Below are 24,868 nucleotides of genomic sequence, written 5' to 3' on the forward strand. Positions count from 1 at the left end.
CCGCGCGGGACGCGGCAGAGGACGCGGCGGCGGCGGCGCGGGAAGATGGCGGCGGCCGCGGCGCGGACCAGGTACGGGCACGGCGGGGCTGGGGCTGTCACTGTCACTGTCATTGTCACTGTCATTGTCTGGCCCCGGCAGCCCTGTCTGACAGCCGGCACCCCGCGGGGGAGGAGGAGCCGGGCCGGGGGCCGCAGCCGCCCCCTTCTCGCCCCCCTCGTTCGCTGACGTTTCCCTAGCGGGGTGAGTGCAGTTGTCTCTGCAGCCTTGGCCCTGCCCTTGGCATGGGTAAGGAGCCTTGCCCTCCTTCCCCAAGCTGGAAAGGAAGATAAGGGGGTTTAAGTATTTTAAGAACGAGAAGCGTGTGGCCTCGTGCAGTTCTGACTGGGTTTGCAGTCTGTAGCTGTCAGAGTGCAGGTGCTGAGCAGCAGTCGGTGGATGGGGAGCAGCTGCAGCCCCTCGGGTTATGAAATCCGGGGCATGGCTGGGAGCAGGAGCACCTGGCCGGGCACCGAGACTCCTCTGCAGGAGATATCCTCTTACGGCTTGTGCTTTTCATAGCAACGAAACAGCTTAAGGAATGCTGTTTCTCGGCCGCAGATCCCTGTTCTTGGATAGAACACACAGTCCCCTTATTCCCCCTTCTCTCTCAAAACCTGGAGTAAACACCTTGTGCACAGAGTGTTCTGTTCACTCCGGCCTCAGTGCTGGCAGCAGACTGTTGCCCCTTGCCCAGAGATGGCTGAAGACACAGAGGGGCTGCAGTTAACAGGGAATTTCTTGGCAGTTCCTTCTCCACCAGCCTCCAGTCAGGAGGGAGAGGCAGGGGGTCAGTACTCCAACATGCATTTGTACCCACCAAGGTCAGGCTGTCAGGAGCAGGGAAGCTGAGACTGTTTTTAGTTTTGTTGTCTTTGTCTGTTGTTAGGTGGGTTTCAGAGTAAGATGGAAACTGATTTTCCAGTGTTGGACACCAAAAGCAATTTTGGTAAGAGCTTAGGGTTAGGTGTTGTGTCCTTCACTGTCTGAGGAGGTACCAAGTCCCAGGTGCCCTGCCCTGCCTCACAGCTCCTGGATGCTCCTGTGAAGCCAACACAACTCGTTCTGTTCTGACTGCATTTTTGTATAGACTGTTATGTAGGAAGGCTAATAAATGTCTCAAATACTGATGCTTTAGGCTGCAGTTAAGTTTTAATAATGTTTTCATTACTTTTTAGGATTTGAAAACTCTTCTGCTAAATTTAAGTCTAATACTAATTCGATTAGTTCTTTATTTCTTGAATCCCTTAGAAGTAGCCCACAGGCTCCCAGCTTACTGATGAGCAAGTGCTCCTTTTATCCCACGTGTTTTAATATGTTGTAAAACAGGCCTTGTAAGTCCACAAATTACTGTAGGCCTGGTATGACCCAAGAGCATCAGGTGACCTCGTTGTTCATGGCAAATCACAACGTGTTGCTCTGTAGAACATACAGGTTCTGTATGTTCAGCACTTTTTCTGTCCTGCTAAGGAAATGACATCCTAGGAGATGATGCAGCAGTGGGGCATGTTTAGCACGTGGGTACAGGAATGTGGGGCTTGGGGAGGGTCTGTCCTGTCATGTTTGGGTTAATGCAGGGATTTTAACAGAGACCATGGAGCTGAAGAGCACAGTGAGATATTCTGACACTGTTGCAATAGGGATAAGAGAAAACTTTGGCTGTGGGTTGTTGGCTGATGTTAAAGCATAGTTACCAAGTGTGCTGACATAATGGTGTGACTTCTAGACAAGAAGTCTGTAGATTCTTCTTTGAAATAAACAGATCATGCCTATATGTAACTCAGTAGACACCTGAAATTAAGTCTTTAAACTCTTAATAATCACTTCCTGAGATTGAATGGCCCCAAATGATGCAATAGCTTGTAAGCTACTGAAGTAATTGTGTCCTCCATGTATCTGATCAAGAGCAGATGAAAGGCCAGAGGGCAGATGAAGACATCCCAGCTGTGGCATTGCCTCCTGAGAGTGAGCAAGTTGCACAAAGATCTGGTTCTCCCTAAGGGTCTGAGCTTGTTGGGGTGAGAACTCTGTCCCTCTCCTCCCTGTGATCCTGTCTGACAGCAGGATGTTGCCAGGCCACAGTCAAATACTTGTTTAAACATGCTTATTTACAGACTTGGAACAGTTCTTGTACAACTGGATGTCTTCTTGTCAGATTTATTATCAACATGAAATTCAACATCATATATTAAACACACAAAAAGTCCTGGGTGAACCCTTTCTCTATATTGGCCAGTTCCAAGTCTATTTTAGGTATTTTCAGAGGGGCAGAACCACTCTCAGTGCAGTTCACCAGTGAACAGAGTGGTAAGGTAAATTCTAAAGAAGAGGTGCTGTGCCTGGCAGCCTTTTTACTTTTTCAACTCACCACTTGGTCCAATAAATGCCATTGCTTCATAGAATCCAAAACTTCTCTATACACCCTTCCTCCTTCCCACTAAGGAGGTAAGGTAAAAACTACAAGAACCAAATCCTAAGTGAATCTACATGAAGTGAATCTAAAAACTACATGAACCAAATCCTGAGTGTCTCTCTAGACAGTTGCTGTTGTAGGAGATTCTTAAATGACACAGTTGTAGCAGCCCAGTGAAAATGGAATAATCCCAAGTACTAAACAATAATTATAAAATTTACCACTCTATTTGCATTTTAGAGCTCCAGACAGGCCAAGATACAGTACGTGCTGATAACATAAATAGAGGGCTATTGGCAAGATCAGCATCTACAATACTGAGAAAAGTATCACTGTTACTGCAGCCCAAGAGGAACATGTCAATATTTGTTAAGAAAAAGAAAACATAAAGATGCATCTTTAAATAAATACCTGCAGGAGCAGTTGGATTGTTGGACTTTTCAAAGTTTTTTTAGGAAAGGAGTCAACCACAAGGGACTAGGCTCAGTGAAAATTTTATGATAACTTGAGTAGACTTTTCCCTCTGTTACTCAGCTGCTAAATATGAGATGGTCACTATGCTGAACTACTGAAATGTGCATTATTAGACATTTGTACTTCAGCAGCCACTTCATGTTTGTTGTATTTCAGCTTGCTGTGCAGCTGTAACTTGCTGGTGCAGAGGAACCTGTGTGTTAGAGCTGGAGTCCTCTGGAAGCAGCCTCCTTCCAGGACATTTTTCAGTGGTAAGTGATGGGTGGTAGCTACAAGTGGTTTTAAACTCAGGGTCACTCACAGTTAATCAAATTGTGGTCTCATATTGGAAAAGATAAATTTTTTTAAATGAAAGGAGTGGGAGTCCAGCAGCAAATACCAATTAATGGCATTTTCTTAGACACAAGCTTCAAATTGTGTTTTCCACATAGTAAAAGAAGTATATTTACCCTTTTAATAAGATTTATTATGAGCTGTTGTTGTTTGTTGCTTTCAAACTTTACAAAGCATCTGAAGCTTTTTCTAGTGAAGATGATTCCTGCATAGCAAATTAAAACCCATGAGTCATAGGTTTATTTTTCTTAATTAATTTCTGCACTTTAGTTAGTTTTCTCAGGAGTCTAGAGTTCAAATATTATTTTTTTAAAAACACAGTATAATTTAGCAGAAAAATTCATGTTAGGACAGTGTTTTTACAATTTAAAAAACCCACTTAAATGAACTTGATGAGCAATAATTTGTGTACTTTCCACACCTACTGAAGTGACTGACTGAGAAGGGCAACATCAAACTTATGCATATTTATAATATTCAACTGTATTACCTGCTTTGTAGTGCTGCTCTTCCCAGGTGTTCACCTTGAAGAGTCTGAGAAATTCAGATTTCAGCAGTTTAACAGCCCTATAAGAATGAAAAGGTATAAATATCCTTTTATATTTCAGTCTATACTGATAATTTGATTAGATCAGGAAATCAGAGTAGGTTTACATGAAATGTTTAGGACTTAGTTGAAATGGTACTTGCACTTGATGTTTCTGTAGCTGGGTAATGCTGTGAAGATGAAATATTACTGTTTGCTTTTAAGGAATATTTGTAAACTTGTAGCATGTGCATTGCAATATATGCACAAGTCTTCAATTTTTCTTTCCTTTCCACTGAGCTATTGGTCCCATTTTCTAAAACCATTTCTTTGGGTTAACTGGCCTGTCCAAGTGCTTTGTCTGGCATATCATATATGGATATTTCATTATTGAAAAATATGCTTACACAAATCAATAAAAGATCAGGGCTTTGTTGTCTATAAATCAAAGTCATTAGAGAAAAAAAAATTTGCAAGTTGAGACATAATGCAAAGTTGTTGATCACAAGGAAGAAAAGGTCATTTTAGTCAAAATTAGCTTTGAGTTTTGAACAACTCAACTTTTTAGCCTGACATTTTCTAATTAATTGATATTTTAGAGTCTGATTTAGATTTAAAGGAAAGATAACTCTTCTCTAATTTTATCTCTATCCCTTATAATGACCTCCTCTAAGTGTTTGTGTCATGTCCTGGAAGAAATTCTTAATTTGGTCAGAGTAATGGAGCAGCATTTATGTTACTGCATCTAACTGCATAACATAAGTGTGGAGAGCACTCCTGCCATTATTCAGTTTCCTTTCTCATCCTGAATTTTCCAGCCTTTCTGAGGGAATGTGTCTTTTTCACCTGTTCCAGAGAAGGAAACTGTTACTAATTCTTTTCTCCTTTGCTGAGTATACTCAGTGTTTAAGAGAATTCTGGAAGAGGTTGGCTTTATCTGTGAGGGCTTCAGATTTAGGGTAGTATCTAAAATGTTATTAGTACACTGACAGTCCTGCATCTTTTTCCTCTTGCCCTGCACTTGTTTCTGGTGGCTCTTGTGCCAAAGATGGGCTCTCCACACACTCTCATGCTGCTTTCCAGGGAGAGCAGTAGCATCAATAGAGAACACGATGTTCAGCTGAAATCTAAGCAGTGCCAGCTGCCTGAACCTGGCTCTGTTGCCAGAATCAGTAACTACTGTTCTTGTCTTAGAATTTGTACACTTGTGTGGGAAAGGTGTGGAATTTTGTCAGGGCAAATCAGCTTGACAGTGGCACGTTGGATGCCTTTGCAATGATAATGTTTTGGAGACCAGTTACAGAAGTGTTGTTTCATTAATGCTGGAGATGGGGAAAAGTCAACTCTTCATTTATCAACAACTTAAATTGTGTTTGCTGTGGCTTGTGGAACACCACATGGTTTGGTCACTGTTACAGGAAGAAAAATGTTCACATGGGTGTAATCAATGCTCTTGAAGCAGAAACTGCCTCTCTCTGGATCCAAACCAGAAAAAGCTGTTCTTGCTGAGGGCTTTTAGTTTGGGAATTTGTGAAATTGCTGAAATAGCTGGGCAGCTTTGCTAACTTAGAACCAAAGATGTGGTGGAAGGGAGTTAAAGGCTTTAGGGCTAAAGAGTATCATTGGTCTGTGTACAGACATTTCTGTTGAAATAGTGATACAAAGTTGAAAGGTTGTAGAGTCTTTGTAAATTCCAGCAAGTCTGTCTTTTTAAACATTCCGCTGTTCTAAATGATCCCTCTCCTTCCCTGAGTATTGTTCTTTAGGAAAGAGAATCTTAACTGTAACTGTAGTTGCTGCCTTGTTGTTTTTCTCCCCCAGAAAAGAAAATACTTTTTTTTTAGAAGGAATAAAGCTGGTTTTGTTTTATGGTGCATTTGGGATATGTAGCAATATTTTAAATCACGAGTGTAGGAAAGAAAGTATTAAGAAATATTATTTTGATAAAACAAAATGTGGACAAGAATTACTTTTATTTGGCATCTTTTTGCAGCATCATGGCTGAATGCTTCTAATCAACTAAATTCCTTAGAACTAAAGCTTTCCAGACTTCAAAACAATTGTGCTTTGTCTCTTTATGTGCCTAGAAATAGAGTTGGTGTTGGCTGAATTCTTTTGGTTGCTAATGCATCCTTTCATAGTCAAACCCTAAGAAACCTGACTTTGGAGGAAGTTAAAGTTCATTGGGTTTGATTCTGGTGCATGCAACTTAATGATTGCTGTGGAAATGACAGCAATCAGTATCAAGAATTGGTTCTGGGCATTTTCTCTCAGGTAGTGACTCCTACTCATTGCTGAGAACTTCTGAATGGCTGGCAGACACGAGCAGCACAGTCTAACACTGACTGAGCCCCGGACAGATTTGTTTTCTCTGAAGGTTTTGGAAGGGAAATACTCCCACAGCTGTGCCTGCCCCATGCTCGGTCTGTTGCTTAGTGACCACACCGTGTCCTTGTATCTCACAGGGACTGCAAGGCTGGACTTAGGCAGGAGGAGCTTGGTAGTTACTCAGTAAAAACCAGATTTAATACTACACATCTCTTTGTTTCATGTGGTGACTTCTATTACAGCAGAAATGGGCCTGTTTTCCTGTTACCCCACCTACTCTAAAACGGGTCATCATTTCCTTCCCTCTTCCAGTTAGCTGCACAGTCTGAGGATTCCCTATCTGTAGTGAAAGCTTTAACGACTGAGAAGCACAAAGCTTCACTGTGGTACAGACTGTTTCCCAGCAAATGATTATTCCACACAGTACCAATGTTCTCACAGCTGCAAACTATGATAGTGCTGTCAGACACTAATTCTGTGTATTTCTCCACAGGGCTTTCAGGGAGCACAGTTTATACATATTTTGGGGAGAAGAATGTTGGAAGCATGTGGGGTGGCAGGGACAGGGATGAGGTTAAAACCACAGATGACCAATTAGTGGTGGTCAGTTGAGTTACAGGAACTTGGTAAACTGCAATAACTGGAGTACTCAGGAGCATCTGCACATACCTTCCTTCTGTGTCAGATTGATTTTCTAATCACATTTTCATCACCCCAGCTCATATCCCTCACTGCTCAGGATTGCTTTCTCTTTACTGTGTAGCTGTTCTCTTTCCTGAAGTCTGGGATTTTTGCTGTTACAGACAGGAAGAAGCTTCACACTGCCTCAGCGGGCCAAGTCTTCCGCCTGCGGCCCTTCCATGTTCTGGTAGCTACAGGTGGAGGATATGCAGGATACAGAAAATATGAGGATTACAAGTTGCAACAGTTGGAGAAGAGGGGCATAGAGGTGCCTGTGAAGCTTGCAAGTGAATGGGAGGTAAGAAAATTGAGGCAATTTTACTTCTGCCATGTTTGATGCAAAGCTCCTTTGCTTCCATTTCAACACAGGAGTCTTGAATTTGCCTCTACTGACAACGTGTTCTTGACAACTCATGGAACTGAAGTTTCTGTCACTTCAGTAACTCATTTGGCTGAAGTCATGATACATTAGCAACTGCCAGCAACACCTCCATCTTTTAGTGTGGCTGACACCTTATGTGCTTTACAAGAAAGCTGAGATGGAATGAATGCCTGGTTAATAAAAATTTACCGATTTCTTGAATGAATATACAGCAAGATTTTTTTTCATAGGTTTTTTTTTTCACTTAGGTCTGTAATTCCTCTTGATCCTGAGGGATTTTTGCCTTTTCCTTTTGGATTCCAAGGAGTTGAGGAATTATTGTGGAATTGCAGGAGGTGTCTATGGTATTCATACGTCAAACACCCATTGCAGCATTGAAGTAAATACTTCATGACTTCCTGTAACTACTGTATTGCCTTTGAAGTATTAGGTATATTGTTCAACTCCATGTTGGACAGTTTAAAATATATGTGGTGCTCTTCCAAACAGCCAGATGAGTGCCTGCTTCAGTGTCATTTCTGAAGGCAAGGAGTTAAAGATTCTAGGATTGTAAGGTTGTGTAGGAGATGCTTCAGTGTGACCTCTGGCACTTCACAGTTTCTTTGCATTCCTGAGCACACTGCCAGTGTGTGAGTGATTTGGCCACATGCCTGTGGGAGACTAGGCTGGAATCCCTAAATTTCAGTAGTGACCAAAACCAGATATGATCCAGACAGTCCAGATGCTAACAGCTTAGCCTGTGATAGCTCCTGAGGAATCTGTCTGTAAATCTGTCTCCTGTGTATTCTTATCATGCTGAAGTTTGTTTCAAATGGGTTCTGATTAAAAAAAGAACTGGTAAGTGTCCTCAGAGTATTTATTTAACAAGGCAATGTCAATTCAGTTTTGATGCTTGAAAACAAATATTCTTTTGTTATTGTTCATATGTTTTGGTATGAAATTGGGTAATTCTCTTATTGCATTTGCATTCTTTCATTATAGTGATATGCTGATTTGTTATTATTTGGTGAAGCTAAGAGTGTTGCTTTTGATGAAACAGCCTTAAAGGATTTGGTTTTTACAGTGGGGAAATACAAAGAATTTCAAACTGATAAGCAGGGCCCCAGATGCAGTAGACCCTAGTAGGAGACACTAACAAGACATCCCAGTCCTTCCTGATGTCTTGAGTTCTGTTGAATGCTTCTGTGGGAGGGAAAGGAAGCTCAATAGTTATGAGGAAAAAGAGAAACTGTGGTCAGACATTGCAAGAAATATTCCAAACAATGAAGGATTCAAGAAAAATAAGAGCTGCATTGTTCCTTTTTATTGTAGAGTGAAGTGGGGTTTTTTGCTGACCTATCATTTTCCATTGTTTTGGGGTTTTGCATCACTGGGCTCACACTAAGGGGTGTGGAAGGGGGGGTGTTGTCCTGTTTTTAGGGCAGAATAAGCCTTTGCGTTGGCAAAGAGAGACCAAGTGTGATTGAATGGGCTTTGAAAGAGTAATGCAGAACAAGGAACTGGTGCATGTGCCCTCACTGCCGAGCCTGCTGCTCTGAAGTGCTGATTCCACTGTACCAGCCTCGTGTTCCTGTGGGAATGTGGACCCTCTTCCACCTGCCAGCTCTGTGTGAGGCAGATTGCCCTGCTTCTGAGAAGACAGATACTAAATGTATTAAGCCTGCTGAGCTGGCAGGGGAGCTCCCCTGTAGCAGAGATACATGCTGGGAGCCTCATTGAGGTGTGCATCGTTTTTGACTGAATTACAGAGTCAGTACACTGCTGTGTGGTTTTGTTTTGCTTGAGCTTCATAAAAGGATGGGGCCAGAAATTAATCTGGTGCAAGTCAAGTGTCCCTTAAGTTTCTCCACAGGGAAAGGCAGAACTACTGTTTCTTTAGCACAGACCTTTTCTTTGTGTAATTTTCTTAGAGACATTCTGTCGCTAATAGCTTGAGCTGATTAACGCCTTAGTGTCTCCTACTGTGAATACCAGTGGGGATCAGCTTTCATTTAATTAGATGAGGTAAAGCACAGGGCTTGGAGGGAGACAGGTAGATGTTTATCAGATGGATGGAAGCTTATTGTTCCAAATCTTTGCTGTCACAGAACATTTCCTGGCTGGGATCTGCATGCATGGCATGCCATTCATATGCTAACTAGAGGCACTTTGCTTCTTCTTACCTGGGCACCAGGGCACTGTTGATACAGGATCAAATAATGACTGTGGGAAAGCTTGACCAGAGGGGGAGTTTGGAGGAACAGAGTGAGCAGATGAACGAGAGTTTTGAGAGTGGAACTTTTAGGCATCCTTTGCTCCTGTAGTTTGCTCTGTTCTGTGTAAGGAAAAAGCAGTGTTTGTTGGAGTGACTTGTGCCAGGAAAGCACAGTAAATGTCTCTGGAAGTGAGCTGCAGTGTTCAAACTGCAGCTTATTGTCGTGGGCCAGTTTTTAAAAACAACTTAATTCACCAGGAAAATGTTCGAGCATAGGTTTAGGGTCTGGATTCTCAGAACAACAGTCTTTCCTACTGATGGCAGGAAGTGCTTGTATTTATGTAACAGTGGATACTGGAGCTCATATGGCAGTACAATACAGAAGGTGCTTTTCTTGGCCCAGAAGAGACACTTAGTGTTGTGGTAAGAGGTGTGTTTCAAGTTCAGGAAAGAGCTAATAATGAAAGAATATCTGATTTTTTTTTAATTCGACTTCGGAAGAAATATAATCTCCAGTTGGTCTCTTATTCCTCATTCTTGCTCCCAGATTCTGATGCTTGGAGTTTTATTGGAGCATCTATGCAATTATATTAAAAAAATCCTTGTAAAGTGGTTCAAAGTACACCAGCAAGATGTTCAGAAAATCTTAAAACCAGTGACATTTCAACAGTATCAGATTGTGTAAAGGCTGCAATAGTGTAAATGTTTTTCTCGGTTGTCCTGGCAAATGGAACCAAATAAAACCAGTTTGGGTTTGTGGGTTTTTTAAAAATCTAAACAGTGAAAAGACCTCTTGACTAGATGAGTCTGTTCTGTCTCGTGCAACTTCCTGTGCATCTTCCTGAGCGTCTTGCTGGGCTTATAGAGCACTTTAGCTGAGCTTTTCGGAAGCAGTTTGTGAGATAGGAGCACACTTTCCTGCTTTGGCTGCCAGTGCCTGTGTGGGATTGTGTTCCCGCACCCGGCACGCGGGGGGAAGCTGTGCAAGGCACAGAATCCGCATCGGTGCCTTGCTGCCCGACAAGTCTCTTTCCCCGTTGTCCGGGCCAGCGGCTCTTCGGGAAGCGCTGATCCCCAGGAGTGCCTGACCCTCCTGGGGCAGCCCGTGTTCCGGAGCCCTCCGCTCTCTTCCTTTGCGTTTGTGCTGCCCTGGCCCCTCCTCCAAGGGGCCGGGGCGCTGCGGGAAGGAGCCGCCGAGCAGCGCCAGTGGCTGGAGCCGAGGCGGGGCAGGGCCGCCGGCCCGCGCTGTTCCTTAAGGCCGGGCCGGGCCGGCACCGCCCGGCAGCGAGCGGAGCGGGGCCGGGAGCGGCTGCCAGCGGCGGGAGGTAGGAACGGAACGGAGCGGAGCGGGGGATGCGGCCCGGCCGCCTCCGCTCCCCTGCCCGGAGAAGGGGCCCCGGGGGCGGGATGGCCGCGGTGCCATGGGCGGGGGGCTCACAGTCCGCTGAGCTTTGTTCACGTGTCTGAAAACTGCTTTGAAAGGAAGGGTCGGTGTCGCGTTTTGGCGATTGAAGGCGGAAAGCCGGGACGAAGGAGACTTCCCTGGGCATCAGGTAAGGGTACCGGACCGCAGGGCAGATGTGCGAGGGCTGGCGGCCAAGGGGTGATTCATTCTGGCTTGCTGGAAGTTTCAGGTGATGTTCCAAAGTCGACTCATGAGTAATCTCTGAGTAGATTTAAGCAGAATGAGTCTGCTGGACCAGCCTTGTCGGAGTCCAGAGTCCCTGGGGGCGGACAGGGGGCCGAGGAGCCGCCGGAGCTTTTGCGCAGCTTCCGCCGGGTGCTGCTCTGTGGGGAGGATGTAACGCGGCTTGTGCTTCCTTTAGAGATCCTTTCTGGAGCTGAGAGTTTGCTTTGCTGATATCTTGAACTAAAATAATGGGGCGATAGTAGGGGTGGTACTGGGGAGTGTTGTTCTGAACTGTTAATTGGAAATTACTACTACAAAGTATTGAAAGGGTGCCATCAAATTTCATGGCACTTTGTAAATAAATAAAGCTTTATGTCCTTGCTTCACAGAAGATCTTTGAGACTTTATAACAGGCTTTTTGCACAGAATTCAGAACCCAGTCGTCCCGTTAGGCTATCCTAAAATATTTCTTTTTCTCCCTGCTCTATTTATACAAAATAACTGAAACAGCATTGTAAAGTTAGGGGAAAGCAATAAAAAGGTTTTTTTTCCTAATACACGAAGAGAAAATGCATAGAAAGGCTTTTTGAAACGAGAAGTGTAGCATTTCAGACAGCGCGGGTAGATGCAGCCGAGCACGGTACGTTTCATTGGGCAGCGCTGGTCAGTCCCGTTGGAAAACTCCTCCCGGGAGAGCTCCCGAAGGCGCTGCGCGGCAATCCCGTGGCCTTGGCAGACGCTCAGCCTGCGCTCAGGTTTCCAGCGGCATCGGGGCGGTTCTGTTGTGCTCTCCGAGTCCGGGAGCTCCTGCCTGGGTGTGGAGTATCCCGTGTTTGTCCTGCCGGGCCGCCTGCGGAGAAGGTTGGGTGGGAGCAGGGATGAGGTTTGTGATACTAAACAGTCACTGCTGGGAAAGGAACGGGAATTTAACAACGGGCACCCAGTACCTCGCCCCTGAGTGCACGACCGTAGTTTTTGCTGGCACTTGAGTACAGCACTGGGATGCGTTCAGTGCATTTTTTAAACAGTAGTTCTGTGACCAAATGTAGAAAGTTTGACCAGAGGGCTTTGAGCACTGACCAGCACATTCCAAGCCCAATGATTCATGCTTACAGTTTAAAACCGAGGCTGCAGGTTTGCAGTTCAGTTGTATATTAGTCTTTCTTGTAACTGCCTTGCTGTGTCTTTTTAAAACCTGAGAGAAGGATTTGAGTAGTTCACTATTTGACAAGTAATTAAAAGAGGTCACTGGATTTGATGCTTATTTGAGCTGACAGAGTATAGCAGTTCTCTATGAGATCATTCTCTATGGATTCATACCTGCTGCTAACTGCTGCTTTATTTGCCCAGCGTGGATTCTGGGTGAGTTCAGACAGGTGAGGGAGTTTGGGCATGGTCTGCAACCCCAACAAACCAAACATTTTAAAGATTTTTGTCTAAGCTGATGATGTCTAAGCTGACACAGGCTGTGGGCACTGCCTGCATCCCAAGAGGCCCAGCTGTTGAGATGCCAGTATATGAGTTCTTCTGTCATGAGCTGTCTGATGAGCAGTTCTTGTTCCTTTCCCCATGGAAAGCAGGTAAATTCAGGGTGGATTTTTCATTTCAGCCTTCTTACACTGTAGGAACTGCATGTTACTTCTGGGGCAGCCACAGCAGGCATGTCAGCACCTCAGCAGGACTCGGGTATTGGCATCCTGGTGAATGTAATGAGGGGAGTAGAACAGAACTTCAGAGAAACTTCTTACTTGGCTGTACGCAGTTTTTTTAAGAGGTGGAGAAAAAAAAAACTTGTAACACCCATGTTTTCCCCTTCCTGGACAGGAATCTTACTTGCCCCACATTTTTTGTTTTGGACTGAAAGGTGATACTACCCACTTCATCAGGCTGTACAACATTTCAGTGTCTGGGGTTTTTTAGGGAGCAGATCAGCTGTTTATCTGGTACATGCTTCCATAGAATCATGGTTACTCAGCTGAGAATATAATAATTCCTTTAAAGTGTTTTGAGGGATAAAATTGGATTTTACTGGAAGAGCTTGTGGGTTACCTCCCTTATCCTGAAGGGAAGAGCACTGAAGTAGATGTGATAAGATGTGTTTGCTCTCCCTCTGCAAGGGTGAAGGTTGCACAGGAGGAGATGGGATGGGGAGCAGGGTTCCACCCTGGATGCAGGAGCTGCTGGGCTGGGTGCTCTGCTGCTCCTGCCCAGCTCCAAACGAATTCTCTCCCCACAGTTCTGTGAACACACGTGTTCAGCATGAAAAATAATTCTGTCTTGATCAGATGAAGTTTCTTTTGAAACAATGTAGTCAATTTAGCTTGTTGCTGTTTAAAATTCAGTATTTACTAATTTCTAATGTTCCTGAAGTAGCTCCCCTGTGCTCCTGGTTGCTTTTCTTTGAATTTTGATAGGATTTTGGCTAACTGCTTTCAGCATTTTACTATACAGATGGCATCGTTTTTGTTGTGTAGGAGTTTCTTGTGCCAGCCAGCGAAAGACTAAATGATATTTTAAATAGGAAAACAAAACGAGTTGGCACAAGGCTCAGGGAGGAAGGAGTATGTTTTGAGTGCTTTCACTGATCTTAAATTTCCCCTCATTCAGTTAGCTGGGTTTCTTTTTTAATTTGCAGTTGTTAAAATTCAGCTTGAACAACATCCACACGGGTCTTGGAACTTCCTGACACACAGAATACCATATAGAAGTTTTCTACTCGAGAAAAATACTCTAATGCGGGGTCTACAGAGGTGTGTCTAGGGAGTATCTGTAATATTTGTAGTTGAAGGCCAACCAAAATACACAAGTACTGCTTGAATATTCTCCTTTTGAGGCCTGACTGGGATGTCCTTTGCTAGTTAATTCTAGCTTTTCCTGCTGGTCCTCCCACTCCTCCTGCATTATCCCTGTTACAATACAAGCCTTTCCCTCAATCAGAGCAACAGTGCTCTTTTTCATCTACTCTGTTAGCCACAGTTTTCATGGTGCTTAGAAGGCTTTGGAAACAAGGAGGGTTTTTTTTTTCTTTGTTTTCAACCCAGCTTTAGCAGAAAGCAGAAGTGAAATGGAACCACTAGAGAGTCAGTCCTGAAATTGTTCTGAGTATTTGGTTTAATCTTGAGGTGAGATGTAGCTGACTTCTTCAAGCAGGACTCCCTTAACAATCCAAACCCAGTCACAGGAGATTCAGAAAATCTGTTTGAGGTGTGTTCTGTAGGATTAAAGAGGGAAATTTCTCTGTATATTTAGAATGCTTAGATAGAAAACAGTGCAGCCTTTGGTCTTTAAAAATCGAACCAGCTACCAAACAGTTTCCTCCTGTTTTGAATTTTACTTCTACTGGACATAAAAACTGTGACAGTACTGAAAGTCACATAATAGATACATAACACTTCTTTTATACCCAGTTCTCAAGCTGGCCCTAAAACTGGCTTTTTTTGTATATATCTGGTTATTTGTAGAAGAATGTCCATTACCTGTTCCCTGACTGACTGTTTTTAGATGGAAGGAGATTTCTGTAGATGGATGTTTGTGTCTGGCAAGAGTTGTAAAACAGAAAGACATTTCTTTCTGTTCTGTTTTGTTCTTTACAAGCTGGACACTAAGAGCAGGAAAGGATTTTTGGTGCCCAAGAGTCCAGAACTCTTAGCAGCAGCTGCTGCACTGCAGAATTGAAGCTGGGAGTTATCTCCTCCTCCTCCTCCTCTTCTCCGCCCCACTCCTCCTCCCAGCCTTGCATTCAGGCTGGCGCTGGGATGAGCTGTGCAAGGCCAGCTGGCTGCTGCTCTCACTAGAGCACTGCTGCCCAGCAGCCTGGGACAGACTGCAGGGTGTTTTTTGGGGAGTTGGGCTTCAATGGCCACCCGGACTAGCAAGAAGCAAGGACTGCTCATATGGACAGCTCATTTTTATCGTGCACAGAGTCGGCTTTGTAGTGGGATGTTGAAATATGACACAATGCCTGTTTGTTTGCAATAGCTGCAACTCTCGTAGCAGAGATTCAAGTGGGAAACAGAGAGGGAATCCAGAGACAAACCAGCGGGGGATTTAGAAACCGTGACGCCGTGTCCTCTCTCCTATACCCAAGCAAGCAAAGGAAAGAGAGGTAGAGGAAAAAAGACTGAGCCTTGCAACAGCCATCACCCTGACGATGTGTCAGTCAAACACCCTGCAGGGACCAGAGCTCCACACAGGGAAATGGTGAGATGCTACAAAGCTTTATCTAACCCTCCACCCTCTTGCTACAACCTCCGCAAAGTTAAAATTCATGTCCGGAGGCTGCGTTCAGGGAACGGCGGCAGCAGCAGCTGTGCCGGGGACCAGCACCCACAGCTGGAGAGTCCAGGCCCAGCTGGCTCTGCTGGTGGGACACCAAGTAGGAGAACTCGTTTCAGGTACTGTTCAGTATTTTCTGCTTTGCAGGAATGGTGACTGAAGCGGGAGGGAGGCTGGGAGGGTTTCTGGGCAGAAGGAGCGGGAGCCATCTGCGAAGCTTTTGTTTGGCCTAATTACTGTAAAGCTCCTTATACATTGTATTGGCAGAGAAGGGCATGCTGTTCTGTGACAAGGGGAATGGGGAAGCTTTCATTCCTTTCCCTTCTACTCTCTGTCACTAGGAGAATGGAAAAATTAGTTGAGGGGCTGCTCTGAAACCAGGCCAAGGCAGTGAGAAGCCTGAGGGCTCCAACGAGATGCAGCTCTGCAGGGATTGGTCCAGGAGCGACTGCAGTGAAGGGGGGGAGAGCAGCAGGAGGGGGAGAACGGGACTCAACCCGGCTCCTGGCCCGCCAGCCCTGCTGGGTGGTGGGGATGGGAGGGAGAATGTCAAGTGTCCCTTCCTATTCCCATGTCGAGTCAGTCCTATCTCCTGCTGAGAATCCTGCATTAACTCTGCTGAGACAGCACTTCTGCTCAGGGTTCCTTTTCCCTGTTGCATTAAGATGCACGGATCATTATTTATTAGTTTTTCAGGGGAAAGAAGTTGTGTTCACTGCAGAAAAAACATCTCTGAGCCAAAAGCACCATCTTGTATCCCGAAGTGGTGACAATTATACCTGTCTGCCTGATATTTTAATTCTGATCCAAGTTTTGAAAAGAATGAGTTGGCAAGAAAATTTCCTTTTAAATTCTCAGCTTCTTTCCATCTTGGAAAGACATATCCAGTATTCTGTAGTTCCTCTTTCATGTCACAGGATCCCTTGAGAGAGTGAGCTGTTGGGAGCAGCCAGACTGTGCCGCTTCAGTTTGTGTGCGCACGTCGCTGTGTCCTGCTTGCAGAACAGTCACCTAGCCAGGAGTTCAGTCATTTCAATAGTTGCCCTCAGGTAGACAGATTTCCATTTGATAATGTGACCTTGGAAATGCCAGTGGTTTTTCATGAGTAGAAGCCAAAGAATAAATGGGGACCCTACGGGTTTTGCATCCAGACCTCCTGCAAGGGTATCAACTGAGGCCCTTAATGTCTGTCCTCTGCTAAGAAGCTGAACAGCTTTTCCCTGTGAGAGTGAGAAGGTCAACTTCTCCCCATGATAATTGTTGTAAAATGAGGTCTCTCTCAGTCAGGACATCCATGTAACAAAAAAAAAATCAGAGATGCAGCTGGTTATGAGGCAGGGGAGTTGATTACTGGGCTATGGAGACTAGATTGTTGTGCAGTAGTAGAAATATTGGCTTTGTCCACATGTTCCCTCTTCAGAACCAGGATACTTAGTGAAGGCTTTAAGACCAGGAAACTGGTTGAACCTTTAATTTTTGAGGGTGTCATTCATAAAACGTGACCTGTGAGGGTGAACATCATTATTTGGATGGAAAACTTTTATTTTTAGATAAACTGTTCTTCTATTTTGGGAAGGGAAAGAACTGATAACAATAAAGGAGTAAAGACTTGTAGTATGAAAGATTAAGAAACGTTTAGCAGGAATAACTGACCCAGCTGTTGGAAGCTGGTGGCTCTGCAGCTGAGATGCCTGACCCTCTGATGTTGTGTATGTAATCTTTCAGGTTGCAATTCCCCCAGCTGGCCCTGAGGCGAAGGTTGGGCCAGCTGAGCTGTATGTCTAGGCCTGCTCTGAAACTCCGTTCTTGGCCTCTGACTATTCTCTATTACCTTCTGCCTTTCGGTGCTCTTAAACCCTTGACCAGAGTGGGATGGAGGCCTATGAGCAGGGTAAGTGTGAGCAGCTCTCTCGTGTGCCACGTCTGGGAGCTGTGTCCTGGAGGAGCTGGCAGCAGCTGTGGGGAGAGCTGCTGCCTGCAGGGCAGCCTGCTGATCACTGCTGTGAAAGCAGAGCTGCAATTCGTGCTTCTGTTTAGTTTGTACTGTGGTTGTGTTGATTAATTGCCTCATAGACAATTGACTTTTTCAAGAGCAGAGAATTACTTTGTCCTCTAACAGTCAGGGAAAGTCAACAGAAACTTCTGAAGGAATTCAGTCACCTCACAGTAACAGGGCTAGGACAAGGAAGACCAAACTTTCTGGCAAGTTCCTTTTCCTGTCCTGTTCAATTGGTCTCTTGTTTTTTGTTAGTTTCGCACCAAGAGGGTTTGTTCCTCAAGTTCATTGAGCATTTGTAGTTCACCATGTCCAAATGATACACAAACCTCTGCTCTGACACCGCTGGGAGCGGGGTATGGGATGCCTTGCACGTAGTAATTCTCCCCAGAAATCATGCAATTTCAGAATCCAACAACCAAGTAAGTATTTTGATTGCAAACAGGAACAAAATTGCCATTCTTAAGCCTATTTCATTGAACATCTGTTCTGTTTGATCCCATCAGCTTGAAAACCAGGCTTCATTGAAGAGAAGGGGCTGCTGGGAAATACTGCTTTTGACAATTGGTGTGATTTTATAGGTGTGTGTGTACATTTTTAGTGTTGGTGGAAAACAGCAAAGTTAATTTTTAGAAATTAATACAGTACAGGGCATGTCAAATAAAATGGCAATATTTTTTTCTTCAGTATTTTAGCTTATACAACCTAAAGCACTGTTCATTTAGAAGGTTTTATCTGAAGTAAGATTAGGTTGGTGCTTCCTTTCTGAAATATCCCTGTATGTACACAGGATGGTGATTTGTAAGTGAAATCTTAATTTGCTGTATTTGGTATGATGGAGCCAGTGCATACTTCTGTTTGTGTTTATGGCTGTGTTTTGCAAGACTTAATCACGAAGGGTATGATTGAGAACAAATGACTCTCACTAAGAAAAATCCCAAGGTTTAACTGCAAGTTGAATGTAGCTGTTCAAAAACACCAGTCAGCAGATCACCACTTCCTCTGCAAAACTGGTTTCAGAGTGTTCAGTTCCCTTGGTCCATATTCCCCAGCTTCCCCCAGTTACATCATAGCCATGTGAGCTTCCTGGCTGACAGCAAGTACCACAAACCCCAGAAGAGCTGTCTGCTGGAATTATCAACAGAAAGATGTTGTCATCTCTCCACTTCCATCAACAGCAGATACCTCTTGCCAACTTTGTTTCACTTGTTTTCCTTGCTAAAACTTGGCTTTTGGTGCAAGTCCGAAGGTGTATTTCTACAGAAATAAAGGCACTTAATATTCTTGCAATTAGCAGCTCCCATTGTTGTGAGAGAAGGAGTAAGGCTGGTATAAATTTATACCTGTGTAGCTGCATCCCGTGGGTACATTTCAGTCCCCACTGATGGTACTCGTGTCATTAGAGCATACGACACACAGTACTGGGTGTGGGAAGCACCCTCAGTCTGGGGAATATGTCATCCAACACTAAGAAGTTATTTTCCAGTCAATTTTCATTTAGTTATTCACAAAAATTTATACATTGGTAATGTTAAGGCTTTCTGATGAGCGTTCTACTAGAATATGTACAACATCTCTTTTTTCTGTAAGCCTCACATTGGGCAGTTTGCAGTAACTTCAGTGTGGAGCTTCAGCCTGCAAAGGAGTGGAAATTCTGGCTTCACTTTAAAGTTATATTAAGTTTCATCCTGTCTCTTGTCTACTCTTGCCAGAATGGAGGGAATGACGATGAAGTGCAGTGTAAATCTTTTGCTGCCTTAAAGGCTACACGACTTCAAGGGAGGGGTTTGCAGGAACAGATTGATCCTTCCTGTGTTAGAAGTAAGGAAGCCATCAGTGGGGAGAGCACTGACCTGCTGCCATTCTGCCCTCAGGTTGCCCTGTACAAGTCGGTCCCGACGCGGCTGCTCTCGCGAGCCTGGGGCCGCCTGAACCAGGTGGAGCTGCCCACGTGGCTGAGGAAGCCGGTGTACAGCCTGTACATCTGGACCTTCGGGGTGAACATGAAGGAGGCAGCTGTGGAGGATCTGCACCACTACAGGAACCTCAGTGAGTTCTTCCGCAGGAAGCTGAAACCGCAGGCACGGCCGGTGTGCGGTGTGCACAGCGTGGTGAGTGAAAGGAAGGGAGGGCTTCACCCTGCACTGCCACTTCCCTCAGCCCCCAGAGGAATGGAACTGCTGCATGAGGACTTAATGAACTGCTGACTGGTTCCATTTTTTCTCTTTGCTGTAGATTAGTCCCTCTGATGGAAAGATCCTTAATTTCGGACAGGTAAAAAATTGTGAAGTGGAGCAAGTAAAAGGGGTTACTTATTCTCTGGAATCTTTCCTGGGACCTCGCATCTCCACAGAGGAAATGCATTTTAGCCAGGGTGAGTTCTGTGTCAGTTCTGCATTTATTCTGCTGTGCCCTTTCAGTGTTCCCCGAGATCATAAGAGAGATGAAAAAATGTTACATTTTCTTGCATTGTCAGGAACAAAAGCTTTTTTGGTTTGTTTTATTTGCAGGTAACCATGTCGTTGTTCTAGTGCTTCTCTTTCTCACCTGTGGCTTTATACAGTCATGCCTGGCTCATTCTGATTATCTGAACTGAGTTGCTTGGTTCCTACATTTGACTGAAAGATCTGTTGCTACACCATAGCTGCAGCACTCCTGCAGTCACACTGAAATGGGCCCAAGCACTGGCGAGCAAAAACTGGATAAGCTACTCCTTAACAAGATCCATGCTCAAGCACTACCCCTCTAATGACTTAGAGGACTCTTCACAAATTCTGTTCTTAAAGGGTAGCTTTAGTAAAAATTCTGTTGTAATGGATTTCAGTTTCTGCTGTTTTGCTTAGGAAAGGGCAAACTCCAAAAGAAATTTTTTCACTGTGATTGAAACAATCCAGGATCTAATTTTCTTAGACAGGAACATTTGGAAATATTGGATTTCTGCATGAAACCTATGTTTTTGTAGTCTCACCAATCCATGTGGGCTGCATTTAATCCTCTGCTATTGCACTGGCTCTAACACAGACTGCCTGGCTAAGGTAGATGACTTCAGGAGGAATATCTTTAACCCCTTCCTTTCCCTGCTTTTTCTGCAGCCCCACCTAATAACTCTTTTCAGAAACAACTGGTCACAAAGGAGGGGAATGAGCTCTACCACTGTGTAATTTACCTTGCACCAGGGGATTATCACTGCTTCCACTCACCCACAGACTGGACAGTGTCACACCGACGGCATTTCCCAGGTTGGTTTCTGTTCCTAGGAAACAGCTGCAGAGCAGCCATGGAGGGAAGCACTGCTGTGGGCCTCTGCAGAATGAGACACACCAGTGCAGAAGTTGTACAGTAACATGACAGACAATGGTAGAAAAGTGATTTGTCTCAAACAGTAATGAGTTTTGCAGCTGTATAGTTTACCAGAGCAAATCACATAAAAATTGTGAAAACAGTAATATTGTATTCAAACTGTTTGAGTCCTTTGAAGTACCCCGTGATTCAAGCTGAGCTGATTTGTTCCCAAACACTGTTTGTTCAGTTTGCACCTGAAATATAGATAGCTCTGCAGATGACACCAAACAGTAGCCTGAAGTATGATCTCTGCTTGTGCTTGGCAAAGAAAATGCAACTGAACAGTTACACTACTGGAGCTGGAATCAGATGTTCTTGCAGATAAAAATATTTTACTTCTTGGTATCTAGCAAAACCCTAAGTATTAGATTTGGTTTCAAATACCATGAGAGAGAGACTGACCCACCACACGCATCCTTCTGTGACCCCTTTGTTTTCAGCACAGACTTCTCTTTCATTTGCTCTGCCTGGCACTTGCCTCTCTTCCTACAAATAACTGACAGAGTTGTTTACTGGATCAGCTCCAGTTACACTGAAAACACCATCTGAGTGCCATTACAGTATTGCTACAAACCAGACCACCTAACCTGAATATTTTCTCACTTCTTCAGGCTCTCTGATGTCTGTCAATCCTGGAGTTGCTCGCTGGATCAAGGAACTGTTCTGTCACAATGAACGGGTTGTCCTTACAGGTGACTGGAAACATGGCTTCTTCTCACTAACAGCTGTAGGAGCAACAAACGTGGGCTCCATCCGCATCTACTTTGACCAGGTGAGCAGGACCATAGCAGGCACCTTTCTGTTGTTAATGGTTGAGGTTGGTGCAACATAACAAAATTTTAAAAAAAATCTTAGTACCCTGAATGAAATTAGGGTGTTTCACAGTACTGATATTCTAAGACTGATTTTAAACAATGTTGGCTCTAATACAGACAACTTAAAAAATATTCCTCTTGCATCTTTGAACTGTGAGTTTGTGCGTAGAAAATGCATGAGTGTGTACAGTCCACAGCTGTGGTGATGAATGAATTCAGAGCACTGAAATCCTTCTCTTTTTTCTCTGTACAGGACTTGCACACGAACAGTCCAAGTTACTCTAAAGGTTCCTACAATGACTTCAGCTTCATATCCAACAACAACAAGGAGGGAATTCCCATGAGGAAAGGGGAACATTTAGGGGAATTTAACTTAGGCTCTACAATTGTACTAATCTTTGAGGCACCCAAGGACTTCAGATTCAACCTCAAGGCTGGACAGAAAATCCGCTTTGGAGAAGCACTGGGCTCTCTATAGGAACTGTCTCAGCAAGAAGATTTTCTATAAAAAGGGACTCTTTTCACACCACTGAGTGTTTCACTTATCAAGTTTGTATCACTCAGCAGGACCTGGGTGAGGAGGAAGAAAGATGTCACTGCTGCATTAAACTTGAAAGTATTTGGTCTACATTTACCTGCTGCTGAATGTAGAAACTGAGTTGAATGATCATGGATGTATCGGGTACAGCTGCCTTTAAAGATGTTGCCCATGGTGGTTTCAGGCCCACCCTGTGCCTGTAGTTTTTCAAGTTCTCCCCTGAATGTGCCACAGGATAATTATGTTCTTAGAGCCTCTAAGTCCCTTTTAAGCCTTCCTAGGCAGGTGCAGTAGGAAAGGGTGGAGGTAGAGATTACCTGTATTTAAAGGGACACTGACAGGCTGAGTCAGACCTTGTACCTTGTATCTACAGAATCTGTTTTTCAGACCTTGAGTAAAGAATATATTCTCATATTTATTTTATTCTAAGAAACTCCACCCAAATTACTAGATAAAAGCAGTCTCTGAATGCACAGATGGCCAAACTGAAATTTGCTGGTGTGGCTTCATGGCCCAAACAAAGCAAAATGTGCAACAGTCAGTCAGTACAATGAGTGACACTCATCCCTCATCCTGAGTTTTTCACTGTTAGACAACTTTAGTTCTTTTGTCTGACATTGTTGCTTTAAAAATGGGCTTTGCAGTTATTTTAAACCTGAAAACAGTGTCTACATTCCAGACAACAGAACTTGTCATCTTGCGATTTTCTTTTTTTTTTTAAAGACAGACAAAGCTCTGTGTCCTCCTCCTAATCCATGGTTTTATTTTGCTATTCCAGGCCTTAAAGTTTTTGTCTTTATGAAAGACAGTTAACTTCACCTCTTGGATTAAGGAGTTAGAAGACACAGGGCATACTTTTGCTGGGTGATGTGATGACAACTAAAGGATGCTTTTCCTTTCTGCTATGTATCTTGTTACTTTGTCACTAAATTCTTGAAGAATTAGTTCCTCTGTTAAAGGATAGCTTCAGCTACTTCAGGACCAATTTTTATTGTACAGAGTGAAATGCCCTATGCACTGACTGTGTTTAAAATATTTATGGCTTTTTAAAGAAATCCCATGTTGCTTCCCAGGTGCCAATCTGGCCCTCCCTTGACTGGGCAACAACTTCATCTTATTCAAAATACAAAAAAAAAACACACTGGCTCTGACTTGTACCCTCATACTTAATGCTAGGAATGTGCTGGGGGCTGAAATCTTTGTGCTGAAGCTTAACCCACTGTAAAATTTTAAAGCCTCTTTGTGACTTCACATCAAGAAGAGTTAAAATCTGACACCTTGGATCTCCTGCATGTGGCACTGACAAAAACCACTACCAAAGTGAAGAGGAATTGAGTTTTAAAGCAATGTATAAATTGTTTTTTGAGAATAAACTGTTTCAAGTCCCAGCACTCAAACATGATTTTGCTATCTAGAGCTTGTTGGGAGTGGACACGCTTATGAAACCTGCCTTTGTGCTTTCTGAAAGATTTCTCCTACTACTTCCTTGCTTGAGCTACTTTTCTGCTACTTCAAGGAGATGACAGGCTCTGATCTCCTAAAGAAACCCTTCTTTGTATGCACTGCAGAAAACAGAATATAATTTTGTTGTACAAATGTCCAGTTTGCCAAGTCCTGTATGCTTAGCTTGTCATCGGGAAGGAAGGGATGATAAACTGCCTCTAACTGATGTAGCCAGGCATGAGTCAGATGAGGGTGGCTGTTTGGGTGACAAGCAGGAGAAAATTCATTTGGCTCCAGGAGTCAGTGTTTCCTCACACAGGGAGGAGTTTGAAAGCTTGAAGTGGCTCTCAGCCACCTATCTTGTTAAAGTTCTTGGTATTAGCAAGTTTACTCCTGCAGCAGTATAGTACCAGATACAAGTCTTTTTAAACCTTTGAGAGTGAGAAAAGAGTAAGGCAAATATCAGCTCCAAGAGGATAAAATTAGGGTGAGCTTTTTGATTAAACTTCAGTGTCATGTTAACAAGAGAAATAAAATTTGTTCTAGTGGATGAGAGAAAAAGACAAATGAATCTTTTCCTTCTTTTCCACTGGGGTCTATGACATCCAGACAGAGCCAAAGGAAGTTTAAGCTTTAATTTCTTCCTACTCAGCAGCATCATCCATAGTATCTGAAGGTACATATTAGCCTGGTGATGGAGGATGGGTTGCTTGATGTTTGCTTTATTAGAAATCTCAGAAGGAAGAGAGGATTCAGCATGCAAGTGGCTGTTGTTATGATGGTTTTAATACTGTGCAGAGCGAGCTAATAAACCAACATTGCTTGTGATGCAGGGGCCAGCAATGCACCCCAGGAGTGAAAAAGTTCCTCGAGGGTACTGATAATGCTGTGAATTTCTCCTGCATGGAGAATCCATTTAATTCAACTGTATCAGTAGCACGGTATTTTTGTATGTCAAAGTGTATGACTTACTGACCTGAACTCATTTAATTGCAAACATTTTGAAATAAAGAGTCTTATCTGTGTTGCTTATCTTTGTGGCATGACAGGTAAACTGAACTAGGTATTGCAAGTGCAGCATGAGGTAGATGTAGCTCCAGTTTGTAACAATAGCTCCAGCTACTGTAGCTCCAGCTACAGTAACAATTAAAAAAGCAAAATTATTTTCACTTAATTTATCAAATATAAATTCCATACATAGAATAAGTGAATGGATACATCTCTTCCATTGTCCCCTGCTATGAAAGGGGCAAAAAATCCTACCACTGAGCTGGGAAGTTGGTAGATCCTACAGATCCAGGGCAAGCTGGATGTCTCGCAGGCGGGCAAGCAGGACCTGCACGTGCTGTCTCTCAGCCAGCTGTGCTTTGGTGAGAGTGCTGATCCTCACCTGCAACTGCAAGGAACACAAGTGCATCAGCATCAACATAAGTCAGACAATGTTTAGTCTTTTGGACAG

General features: G+C 43.8%; 2 protein-coding genes across 8 annotated transcripts in view; one reads left to right on the forward strand and one right to left on the reverse strand.

Moving 5' to 3' along the window:
• The first annotated feature begins 32 nt into the window (after positions 1 to 32).
• On the forward strand, positions 33 to 24,441 carry PISD (phosphatidylserine decarboxylase). Of its 5 annotated transcripts, none has more exons than XM_030958725.1 (9): positions 10,647 to 10,695; positions 10,853 to 10,923; positions 14,979 to 15,394; positions 17,001 to 17,166; positions 19,146 to 19,382; positions 19,507 to 19,645; positions 20,364 to 20,510; positions 21,225 to 21,385; positions 21,682 to 24,441. In XM_030958725.1, exons 3-9 carry the CDS (start codon positions 15,198 to 15,200, stop codon positions 21,904 to 21,906), a joined length of 1,272 nt encoding a protein of 423 aa, XP_030814585.1. In that variant the 5' UTR covers positions 10,647 to 10,695; positions 10,853 to 10,923; positions 14,979 to 15,197; the 3' UTR covers positions 21,907 to 24,441. The 5 variants fall into 5 exon arrangements, with proteins under 5 accessions (XP_030814588.1, XP_030814587.1, XP_030814585.1 ...); XM_030958729.1 differs by having other exon boundaries at positions 14,979 to 15,200; XM_030958728.1 differs by lacking the exons at positions 10,647 to 10,695; positions 10,853 to 10,923; positions 14,979 to 15,394; positions 17,001 to 17,166 and adding exons at positions 33 to 71; positions 3,083 to 3,177; positions 6,917 to 7,092.
• Positions 21,017 to 24,868, reverse strand: part of SFI1 (SFI1 centrin binding protein) — a 29,824-nt gene continuing 25,972 nt past the window's right edge. For 2 of the 3 annotated variants that reach the window (XM_030958723.1, XM_030958722.1), the window contains exon 30: positions 24,434 to 24,805. In XM_030958723.1, coding sequence (XP_030814583.1) covers positions 24,698 to 24,805 — 108 coding nt within the window. In that variant the 3' untranslated portion in view covers positions 24,434 to 24,697. Of the gene's footprint in view, positions 21,413 to 24,433; positions 24,806 to 24,868 lie in introns of those variants that run through there. The other variant, XR_004061144.1, reaches the window with a different exon arrangement.

Source organism: Camarhynchus parvulus, chromosome 15, assembly GCF_901933205.1.
Source record: "Camarhynchus parvulus chromosome 15, STF_HiC, whole genome shotgun sequence".
Classification (NCBI taxonomy): Eukaryota; Metazoa; Chordata; class Aves; order Passeriformes; family Thraupidae; genus Camarhynchus; species Camarhynchus parvulus.